This window comes from Centroberyx affinis, unplaced genomic scaffold (genome assembly GCF_046629955.1).
Source record: "Centroberyx affinis isolate AG114_WGS23_722 - 3 ecotype Tasmania unplaced genomic scaffold, CSIRO-AGI_Caff_v1 ptg000120l_1, whole genome shotgun sequence".
Classification (NCBI taxonomy): domain Eukaryota; kingdom Metazoa; phylum Chordata; class Actinopteri; order Beryciformes; family Berycidae; genus Centroberyx; species Centroberyx affinis.
In genome coordinates, this window is record NW_027278821.1 from 395575 (window position 1) to 406904 (window position 11330).

The following is an 11330-nucleotide window of genomic DNA, read 5'->3' on the forward strand; positions in this document are numbered from 1 at the left end:
GTGTAAGAAGAATGTCCTTTCCCTCAAATTCACCGGTATAAAAGAAGGCTGGGAGCACAGCGAAATCAGTCATCACAGGTTAGGCAAGATCAGTCAGTCCACCATTGCTTTCTGTGTCAAGACTGCAGGCCCGAATAGCGCAGATACCATGCTCTCGGTGTATTCGGTCGTATTTACTCTAGTGCTGTTCTCCGAGTTGAGCGGCCACTCGGTTGCCGTACCGGCGAGCAAACTAGAGGATGGCAGGACAGAGCAAGAGGGCCTGGGCTTGTTCGTGGCCGACGAGGCCATGACCCAGCCTGCCGCAGGTCCCGCTTTGTACAGACGAAGCCTCATCGTGGACAACAAAGTCAGGGATGAAGACGGGAACCCCAAAATCATCATCCTCTCCGTAAGTGGCCTATCACTATCATCTGTGCCTTTGTTGCCATTCCTCTCTTAAAAAGGATTGCCTAGATCTAAAATGATTAGATCTTAACAAATCCAATCCAATTTTACTAGATATTTGGGACTTTCATCAGTTAATGCACAACTAAAATTATCTGGCAACGCTCCATTTGAATTCATTCAGTCATTTAATTTGGGGAACTGGTATCATTCTATCAATCAGACTCATGCATTGTAATTATTCCCAGCTTTTTCTTTCAACATGTTCAGCTAACCAGATTATTATCTTTATCTTGAAATATTACAGTTGAAAAACATGACCGCTTTGAATTGGCTGCCATCCTTAGTATCTACTGGGAACTCAGTATATCTCAATTCTATCACATGCCTCTATGAAACTGTTTTACTGTGGGGTTGGAAAACCAGGAATACTATTAGAATGAAAAGGTCAAATGATCACAGGCATAAAAAGATTTACTGGATTCTCAAAGTGGGAAGAATGATGATGTATCTCTGCTCCCTCAAACGTTTGGCTGAAATGTGTAAAGGCTTTATCTGGCAGCTGTGTCTCCTGTGTGTCATGAACACGGTGGTTATCTCTGCAGTAATGGAACAGGCAGCCATGTTGAGGGGAACAAAGCCATTTGGGGGGAAACAGGGGCCTTGGAAGGAAAGGGGCCACTGTGATATAGTAAAAATCGGTTAGGTGAGGCATTGGAAATGTTGCCAAAGTTTGACACATTTCTTCCATGTGGGGTTTCATGTGGCTCGCTGCTGGATCAGCAGTTGGAGACGGAGATCCATATGTTCTGTGCTGCACGTGAGGAGATAATCTTTCAAAGCTGTTGCACATTTCAGTTCAGATGCTGCGGTGCGGCGTTGTGTGCGGTCATATTGTGTCCACGTTGGCTGACACGGGCCTCTTTATTGTACCTTCCCCACTGATATATAATGTGCCACAGGACATGGGGCTGAAAGGACACAGCGTTCGCGGGCTGAACCCGGTCTTCAGCCGAGGTCTCCCTCTGCTCACAGACCGAAACTCGGGCCACGCTCCTGCTGAATACAGTTTGAAAATAGAGCGCAGAGACTCTGACCTCGACAGTAAGTATCACATGCCTGCACTATTAGTGTGATCAATAAAATGTATAATCATACATCATACATAATCCCTTTTTCTGAATGACTTTCTGTTCATATTTGGACCAACGCAGCTCATTTACTTCAGTGTTGTTTATGTTGTTTCTTCTCTCCCTCTACATAGTGCTCCGATGTATGATAGGAAGAGTATACCGACCCTGCTGGCAGTCATAAATGTGTTGCCCCCGTACTGCTGTCCTCCCCTCATCTGCTGTAAAATTTCTTCCTTATGTGTTAAACTGAAATGTGTTTCCTTGTAGAAAATGAGAGCGCACAATTGTGTAAAACACAAAATAAAAGTTTATTAAAATGAAAAGTCTGCAACATATTTACAGAGTGGATTTTGATTGTGGAATTTTACAGGTTGAGACGATAAACTATACAAGTATGACAGTGATGAAACGCATTCAAAGCAGAAAGTAGGATTTATTGGCAGCATGTCTTGGAGCAAGATAAACTGTCCTGACCGAATCCAGGCTCCACTGATCTGCTACCAAACTGATTTACTTGAGTTTCAGGCACTCACATTTTCCACATTGCCTAATGGGTAACAATGGCCAACGTCATTGGAGCGTTCACACATGCACACTGCTTTTGTCAGTGACTAGAGAAAACAACAACAACAACAACAACAACAACCGTGTTGGTCATCAGTGACAAACATTCTTGTACTATCGAAGACGATGAATGAAAAAGAAGTCCATAAGTCCATAATGCATCAAACAACCAACATAAAATCATGTGCAACAGAGAATTAGACTCTGAAGAAGCTGGTTAGCTTCCCCTGTCCAGCTATCAGCTTCTTCTTACTTGGGGCCTTGCTGACGTTCTTAGCGGGCATTTTGCCTGCGATACTAGTGGGCGGTTTCTTCTTTGGAGGCTGGTTCTCCGATTCGCCATGTTGGTCGGCATCCACCTGCTTCCTCTTGCTGCCCTTGTCCTGTGTGTGAACGCCAGTCTTCTTCCTATTGCCCGGACCCGCTCTGCTGCTCTGGGCATTTCCACATCTTGGCCCGAGTGCAGCCCCCCGGTGAACACCTCTCTGCTCCGCACTTGGAGATTCAGTGGCAGGCTTTGCTGGAAAGATCAGAACAACAGTAAAAGCAAGCTTAACAATCTAGTGAAAAAAAAAAAAAAATGCAGTATGGCAAGTGCGGAGGAAGCAGAGGAAAAGGCTGTGATGAAATTGCTGACGTTAGCCCCCAGTTTAAGCAGCCTGTGTGTTTATTCTACCGAGCTGGAATTGAACATTTGTCATGTAACCTGATGGAGCAGAGCCTGAATTCCCACAGAAAGAAAGACAGAAGGGGAAATGGGCAAAAAAAAGTGTGTATGTGTGTGTGTGCTTTTTGGTTTTTACTACAGATGTGGGGGTGAGCAGGTTTTATAGAATGGGGAATCATTTAATGGTTGATGGTAAGTACCAGTCCCAAAGCTGGGACTGGGGAGGGTTCAAGGCTGGGGCTGAAAAGGTGGGACTGGGCCTCTGTCCAGTTGTGTGGCGTCAGAGGGAATAGAAGCGTATCCCAGAAGAAAGGGGGGGCAGGGAGAGAGTGTGCTGCATCGCTTGTGATGAAATTTTGAGCTGCTCTCAGCACGCAGCAGAGTACACGCAGTCTTCGGTGAAAATAAAGATTGATGTAACACAAGTAGAATACGTACCTGTGGCAGAGGTGCATTCTGGCTCCGGGTCCTCGCATACCGCCGGGCTGATTTTGTGTTTGGGGGCTGGGTGCACACAGGTAGGGACCTGGCTGCTGCTTGGGAACTCCAGCACACGGTTGAGGGGCAGTTCATCATCTTGGTATGTGCAGGCAAACTGGGACCGGATGACACGGTCTCTGACCTGGAATAAACAGGAGAAATGGTTTCGTGCAACTGCATGAACATATCCTCTAGTTAAAAAGGTGCAATAAGTACGTATTAAGTAAGTAATTTTACTGTCCCATAGCACAAAGTGACCCTAATATATCTGCAGGGGGTTGATAGGGTTGTTGATCAATACCAATACACAATGTTGTTGCAGTTGCTTGGTCACCGATAGAGGCCGAACAAAGTCACACATTACTTAATGCCCCTTTAAATGTGGAAACAGTTGTCTTCAATCTTATCACAATTATATGTCTATTAGACAGTAGCGTAGCAGCTCATTAAAAAGCCTTTTTGGACAGCCTCGTTATAACAAAGTAAATGATATTGGAGGACCTCAATCCTAGCCCCGGGGCATACAGATCCACCGCTTTCATCCACTGTTTGATCTACGCCTGCTTGGGATTATCAGAATCCAAGGATTTCACCCTTCAGGCTAGTGGGCCGCAGTAGGGAAGAGGAATCCAAGGGAAAAAAATACAGTGTGCAAAGCTGGGTGGGTCCGTAAAGCACAAAGGGATCAAAGCCTAGGAGAGAGGCTTTTCAAAAGAACTGCTCAAAAGAGCACCTAAAACAACAGTAACCCTAAGACCAAGACACGCTTCAATAATGGAGCTAAAAATGTAGGCTGCCCTGGTTGCATGCTAATAAAACATATCTGGAACGCCCCAGAAACAATGGGAGGGGATGGAAGAATGAACACAGCCAAACTATGACTGACTGAGAACATCTAATCCAATTACAACAGGTGGGAGCCCAACGTGGCACCATGTGGTCAGACGGCCCTCATTCCTCTGGGGGAGGCTGTCCTGAAATAACCCCCGCACACTGCCTGACCCAACACTGGAGACACCTGACCGAGGAATTCCAGATAATACTTCCAAGAGCAGGTGCAAGCAATTTCTCCGGCTCTGCGGTTTGATGTGCGTGTACATACACACGCACACACACACACATACAGACACACACACACACACGCAGACAGCCAGGTGATGGAAGTGAGAATGGGTAGCAGGTGCGGTGTTACTATGCGAGTATGACAGAAGTATTCAGAAAAAAAAAAAAAGAATTATATAGTAATCAAGATTTACTATTCACAAACATCATCATGAATAACATCACAGAGCAGCACTAAATTGGCATTAAAAGTTTTACTATGCCGTTTGGATCTTCTTTAGCATTGGAAAAAGTATTGGACAGATCCCAAATGCAGAAACTAAATCTGTCCATCTCTGTGTGTGCCAGTTGACGTCAGTGCATGATGAAACCGTTGGAGAAGTCTGGGATAAAGTCATTCAGCAGACAACAGGAAACAATAACCTTTCAAGTTTCCCTTGCTAGTCGAGTTACGCGACTGATATGGCATCTTCAAAGTGAAATTGATGCAGAAAGCTTCCGCTCACCGAGTTCAGGAAGCGGTGAGCTGCCCAGGGACCATTACAGCGCACTCAAACAGGAAGGCAGCCAGATTGTGGGGAGCTAAAATGACATCTGCTAGCGCAATCAAATAAAGGAGCCATTTCACCAAATGTGTTTAGCATACATGTTCGAAAGGGGGTTCACACAGTTTACTTCCATGTTAAAAGGGCGGCCCTACCTTTAAATTTAAAGCTGCTCGCGTTGGTGCTTTTTGGATGACTCAGCAGTTGTGGATACATACAGTGCATGTTGTGAGTCTAATGAAATCGCTCTCATCGCATCATCGGCTGAATTCCCACACACAGTATAGCCTGTATTTTGACAATGCGACTGATTCTCTTACTGACATTCATCTCTCACATTGAGCCACTGAAACATCGAGATGACAGGACAGAACATCAGGTCAAAGCCAGGCAGGCAGAAAGAGATACTGACATCAGATATACTGTGACATTGCACACTGCGAGTCGAGGACCTGAGCTCTGACAATAGCACAGCTTATTAAATCGGATTGGTTGATGGTTTGAATCCCCCACAGATAAGTAGTTTTACACCACGGATTCAAACAACACCCTAAAACTAACACTAAGAGCTAAAACACAGCTGTGCAAACGGGACTGGTGGAAGTCAGTTAAGATGAGAGCTTCAGCTAAGCAAATAAATAATATAATACCAGGGAGAAATTACAGGATGTAAAGACATTATTTTCAATGTTTGTACATCTGATTCAATTTGAAGTTAAGTGATGGTTTGGATTTGGGCTCTTGGATGAAGGGGCCCACGTTACCTTGGGTTTGAGCAGGTCTTGCTGGCTCTGGACGCGGTTCCTTAGGGGCTCTGGAGAACATCCAGCGGACACTTCGGGGGATCTGAAGACCGAGCCACAATAAGAGGCAAAGACAAGAGGTTTATAAATTATAAAAACTATAACGTCACGCGGTCACACTGACCGAGGAATCTGCCCATTACGCTTCAAAAAAGTTGTACTCCCCTAAGTGCAATTACACACAATCAGAGATTCAAAATATGAAAGTTGCCTCATGTTTTTTGTACTAGGGTTAGACCGGGCCAATATTGACTTTGTATTAAATATTAGATATCGGACAGTCAATGTCATCTACTTCCGATATGATGGAGGTTCCTCCCTGACCACAGCTAGTGAGTACGTCTTAAATTGTTATTTATACTTTAGATGGCTGATTCCAGTGGGATGTTGGAGGATTTTCCTAAGAAGCTTCAGGTCTAAATGCGGAATTCAGAATAAAAATATGGGGAAAACACTGAATCCTTGTCATTGGGGATGAAAACAGTCAAATGTGTTTTAAATTTACACTGAATATTGGCTCAAATTATCAGTATCAGTCTTCAGAAACCCATATCCGTCAGACCCTAGTTTGCGCAATATGACCACCTGAGCCGACCTGAACAATGTGAGGATGCAGGTTCCCTCGGCTCCGCTGAGGGCGGGCTGGTCCTCAGACAGCAGGTCGGCCTTGTTCCCACAGGGAGGAGCCAGGGCTTCTTCATCCAGTAACGCCATCAGCACCTTCACAGCCTCCCGACCTCCGTATGCAGTGGCGTGATTGATGGCGTACGCTTTTGGCTGGAAGGAACACCACCACAACCAAAAAAAAAAAAGGAGCACTATTAGTTCACGTACGTAGCTGTCTGTGAAAGAAGAGAAAGTAGCTTCAGCATGAACATAAAAACTTTCTCATTGGCAGAGAGGCAGAGGTCCTACATTACCCTGGCAGGACTTATCCCCGTCCCCGTTCCATTAGATATCTGTTTCTGGCTCTGGTGGAGCTGACAGATCCTCTCCTTCAGGTCCTTTGCCGTCTCTTCAGCTGCGGCGTACACCACATCTCCGCTGCTGCGTCCCTTCACCAGCGCTGCCCGGATGGCGGTGACCAGTCTGGCTCCACATGCACTGAGAATTAAATACAACGTCAGTCACAATGACATCTAAGGAGGCAGTTGTGTTAGACCATAGGTAGAGTAAAAGCTGCACTTGGTTTGGAAAGGAATGGAATCTTTCTTCTGGAGAATAGACACAGGTTTTCATCTGGATGGAATTAATAATCTTCAAGAGTTCAGCCAATATTTGCCAACATGAATAACTCTCTCCTAAAACTGGAAACCAGAAAACCGAGGGCCTTAGTCTGAAAACTTCTTCAAAAGATATACTGCAGCTTCACTTTCAATTAATTGGACACTGACTTTGTGGGCTCAGAGTTTAGGTTTAGTTTAGTTTGTTTAGGCGTTAACATTCAGTTGAGCTTTATTTCATTGTAATGCAGCATTGCCAATGCTAACAGTTATGAAGCAGAATATGTGTTCCAAATCCCTGTTAACATCACCCTGGGCACTGTCACTTTGTCCACCAATGCACTGTCAATGGAGAAACCCCAGGATACCATCACAAACATGACCTCATTAGTAGCAACGCATCAAAACTTTTAGTGTGTCATCACAGTCCAAATGACGCCAATCTACCATGCAAAGCAAAAAAAAGGTCAGTGCTCGATCCAGTGAACTGACATACGAGTTCAATGTTGTCACTTTTGTGTATTGCTAATAGCGCAGTGCACTGCAGCACTCCATGTTAAAAAGATCAGAAAACGTAAACACAGTAAGGTGGAGCGGCAGCAGTCCAACCCTGACCTAGCTCTGATGTGAGCGAGGAAGGCTCAGTAACCAAATCATTTGGGAAAACAGATGTTAGCTGAACAAAGGGCCCTGAACTCTCCATAGAAGGTGTTTGTATGAGGAAATACAGTACTCCACTGAGGGTATAGAGGCACAGACTGTTGAAAGACCCGTTTTGGCTCAGCTCATACAGTGTCTCATCAGAGGTGGACTACTCAGACTCTGCATGAACCGAGAACCCTCGCGGCCATCAACACTCGCTACAGAGAAACTGGAGCAGCAAGAATCAAATGCAGCCATTACAGTGTGTTGCGGCTTGACAAAGTGGAGCTGTAGTCGCTACTGGGAGTGGTGCAAAACATGACGTCTTCAACAGCTTCACCTCAAAGCTCAGTCCTCAAATGATCGAATGGCTAAACCATTTCTGATAACCTTTTTTGTTGCATTGCCAGCGGTTTGATGAAGAACATCCAAAACAATCTGTAATGGCACAGAGGGTGATCTGCAAAAGCTCAAGGTTTGATGATAATTCATCTGAGTAAGCGTACCAAAGAAGGAACAAGTTATCATTTAACATTTAGAAAGATAGGCTTTGATGTAGCAACGATAAACATGCTTTAGCAATCCAAATGTTATCATGAGAACCTGAGATGGAAGTCATTAGAGGGTTTTGAAGGAAATTATAACAGCCTGTACTTTGTGATGGGACAGGTGGGATTTGATGTCATGGCTAAACAGATCACAGGTGTCTGCCAGAGATGTTCATGTGGTCTACACACCAGTACGCAAATATACGCACTACCAGCAGGCCTCCAAGCATTTAGAGTTGATTTTTAGCTGAGAGGGGAGGTGTTAATCTCATAAGCAATGGCAAGACAGAGAGAGTGAGTGGTATCCCGGATTGACTTGTACTGTGTACCTGGGGTCGGGAATCTCTCCCAGTATTTCCTCCAGGTTGTCTAAAAACTGGACAAACTCAGACAGGCCTTTGACATGTTTCCTCAGAGGGTCAGACTGAGCTGGAGCGTAGCCCTTTCCTCCAAGCTGGATGGCCCTCACGAAAGACGTTACAGCCTGCAACAGGATAGAGAGGCAAATGTTGCAAGAGAAAGCGTTACTTTACTCCAATTTCAAAATCCTAGCTTTGGTTCTCTTGCTATGTAACAAAATGTGAATACTTCATTGCTCAAGCATTAAGTGCATGTTCAGTGTGGCTGCATTTCTTACCAAGAAGAGTGAGGTATTGGTGTTGCGCGCAGCGTGCTTTAAGTCGGTAAACGCTGCTTGTCCAAGCTCGCGACTAGGGACGTCAAGGGTAAGTGCCAAGGCCAGGTCGTTCTTCGAGTTCACAAGCAAATCCAGGTAGGAGCAGAAAACCCTTCTCATCGCCGTTTTCACCTATCAATAATAAATTGGATGCATATTTATTAAAATACACATTGTTGGCTTGCCAGCTTAGAAAACAAGTGGAAAAGTGGATTAGTCTAACTTCTAATGAGAGGCTACTGCATCTCATGCTCCCCAAATAAGCATCGGGGACAGTAGTTTTATAAGTAAAAATCATTGAAAACAGCAGCTGACAGCCTCGACTATGAGTTTGAACACAAACTCCAAAAATTTCATCACCCTAGCTGGTAGTGCAGTAGCAAGCCACAACTAACCACTCATAAATCAGCAAGTGACAGAGAGCAACTGGAGGAGAGAGACTGTTACAGAAGCCCTTGTCCAGCCCCACATTGTGTTCTGTTTTAAAACATCTGCCCGGTAATTGAATTCACATTGCACCCTTAAATCTAAGTGATATGATTTAGAGTTCCTGTTAATAAGAGCGGGGTGGATTCCAGAGAGAAAATTAGTACAGTGAAGACTGGAAAAAGGGATGAACGGATTCTTGCCAGTAGGAGAAAAATGAAAGGAACAGTCAAAGTTCCTGCTGCTCAATGGCACGAGCCAACATAGCATTTCATATTCCTAACAAAACCTTTATATGAGGGGAGAGAGGGCAAAGTGGAAAGAGGGGGTTTCTTATGGTCATTTATGAAATAATTTACACGTTTTTATGACTGCATGAAAGAGTGGAAACAGGACTAGGCCTACCTGTGAGCTGCAGGGCCTGCGTTTACTGGACGGTGTTGATGGGACTGAGGAATCCGTCAGCTCTGAGACCTCCATGCTGCCTGATAGAAATTCAAACAGCTGGACCTTGGCAAAAGAATAATAATAAAAAAAAAAAATTGATTCAGAGATAAAGTGGTTGGCCTCATCTCGAACACAGTAGCCTATCTAATCGTCCGCAATCAACGTCATCAGTCTGGTTTCAATCAGGTCCTGCTCACCGGGCTCACGGGCTCCTCCGGGTCCGAGTCCACTCTCAGCTGTTTGTACATAGAGTGGATATCAACCAGGTCCACAGTGTTGGAGCATTTCAGGAAGGATTTGTATGCTTCCAGGATGAGATCATAGTTCTCCGGGCGTGCAAAGTTGTGGGGTGTCAGGTGAAGTTTGTCTAACAGTAAGTGTTTCCAGGCCATCAGGACATCACTCAGAGCCACTTTGAACTCTCCACCCTGCTGTCACAGGAAGAGAGAAAGCAGTGAAGGCAGCAGCCATAATTACTGACTGCCTGGAACCAATCACAGTTTAAAGGCAGAAAGAACTTCTTCCACAGTCCAAAAATGGGCCATGAGCGGTCTCAACAGGAAATCTGTGGTAATGTCATCAGTTATGAGCGTGATGACAGCAGGCCTGATGGTTCAATTGAACTATGCCATCATGATGATATGGATTTGGCACATACAGCCGCGCATTTGGGTAGCAAGCTTCTAACAAGAGCATTATTAGGACCAGGGTAGTGGTTTGATGCTCACAGAAAGGGATTTACCTGTTTATTAACCTCTGCCATGGCCAGCTGCAGGACCATCAGCATGCCATCAGCTCCATGAATGGTGGTTCTCTCAGACTGTAAAGCTCTGTGGCATTCTCTCCTGAAGGTTTTTACCATCGTCTTTAGACCATCTTCGAAACTCGCCATTGTTCCCTACACAGCAGGAAAATACTCTCTAAACAATGAAGGTAATCAAGGGTGAAACAATCTCAGAAACTTGACTATGTCTCTATCTCTCACTCACACTAACTCACACACACACACAAGGGAATACTTTGTGTAACTTTGAAGAAGCCAAATAAAGTGATGCAGTGGTAAATAAAAAGCTGGGTGATCTATTATCCCCAGCTGGTGATCATCATAAAGGCAAAAAAAACATACATTTTCAGAAAATGCATTATTTCTTTTTCCCTTAAGAGGGCCCTATCTTCATATAGACTAACTTACATCACTTTGATAATGCTTACTATGAAGGATAGCAGTAGTTCTCAAACATGTGCTATCTAGGCCCAACAGTACAGTGAGCAGTGAAATAAGCTGCTGCTTGGTTGGAATGAAAACATGCAGACTCATAGGGCTCGATGGCACATACTCAAGAAACACTGATGTATAGTCTCTACTATCTGTTTATGCCAGAAAGATTTATCTCACGCTAACTGAGTTTAGGTTCCTTCAACAACATCCCGGAACACAACACAACGTCTTTGGCAATAATAAATGATAGAAAACGTTCACTAAATGGTGCAAACCTCAAATATTGTAGTAGTGTCCAACAACAAAACACACGTCCACGACGACGACACAAGCAAGCAGCTGTTTTGAAATTTTAAATTGCCTGCGGAGGTTGCTGCCCTGGCCAATCAGCTCGTAGTAGCCAACAATGGGAGTTGTCCCATAATCAAAATAGGCCTTTGCTTAATTTTTTTAAGTTTCACGGCAGATGAATAGTATGTGTTATTGAAGTTAAACTATACAACTCAAC

The 11330-nt window shown here is 44.5% G+C and overlaps 2 protein-coding genes across 7 annotated transcripts; one reads left to right on the forward strand and one right to left on the reverse strand.

Moving 5' to 3' along the window:
* Positions 1 to 148: 148 nt before the first annotated feature.
* pmch (pro-melanin-concentrating hormone) lies at positions 149 to 1701 on the forward strand. Its single transcript, XM_071528318.1, has 3 exons — positions 149 to 391; positions 1350 to 1491; positions 1652 to 1701. Exons 1-3 carry the CDS (start codon positions 149 to 151, stop codon positions 1699 to 1701), a joined length of 435 nt encoding a protein of 144 aa, XP_071384419.1.
* A 149-nt stretch (positions 1702 to 1850) lies between these two features.
* parpbp (PARP1 binding protein) lies at positions 1851 to 10495 on the reverse strand. Of its 6 annotated transcripts, none has more exons than XM_071528165.1 (10): positions 10346 to 10495; positions 9801 to 10034; positions 9562 to 9666; positions 8692 to 8862; positions 8384 to 8538; positions 6562 to 6745; positions 6237 to 6418; positions 5603 to 5684; positions 3207 to 3373; positions 1851 to 2612 (listed from the first exon to the last, which is right to left on the reverse strand). In XM_071528165.1, the coding sequence occupies exons 1-10, from the start codon at positions 10493 to 10495 to the stop codon at positions 2282 to 2284; spliced, it is 1761 nt and encodes a 586-aa protein (XP_071384266.1). In that variant the 3' UTR covers positions 1851 to 2281. The 6 variants fall into 6 exon arrangements, with proteins under 6 accessions (XP_071384266.1, XP_071384250.1, XP_071384274.1 ...); XM_071528149.1 differs by having other exon boundaries at positions 1851 to 2604; positions 3190 to 3373; XM_071528173.1 differs by having other exon boundaries at positions 1851 to 2613; positions 3196 to 3368; positions 5598 to 5684.
* Between the last annotated feature and the right edge of the window lie 835 nt (positions 10496 to 11330).

Coding starts and splice junctions, on each gene's coding strand:
- parpbp (XM_071528173.1), bottom strand. CDS start 10,495: ATGGCGAGTTTCGAAGATGGTCTAAAGACGATGGTAAAAACCTTCAGG. Junction 8,863..9,561: donor GCAGGCCCTGCAGCTCACAG/GTAGGCCTAGTC, acceptor TATTATTGATAG/GTGAAAACGGCGATGAGAAG. Junction 3,369..5,597: donor CTGCTCAAACCCAAGGTAAC/GTGGGCCCCTTC, acceptor ATTCCAGGTCAG/AGACCGTGTCATCCGGTCCC.
- pmch (XM_071528318.1), top strand. CDS start 149: ATGCTCTCGGTGTATTCGGTCGTATTTACTCTAGTGCTGTTCTCCGAG. Junction 392..1,349: donor CCAAAATCATCATCCTCTCC/GTAAGTGGCCTA, acceptor AATGTGCCACAG/GACATGGGGCTGAAAGGACA. Junction 1,492..1,651: donor CAGAGACTCTGACCTCGACA/GTAAGTATCACA, acceptor CCCTCTACATAG/TGCTCCGATGTATGATAGGA.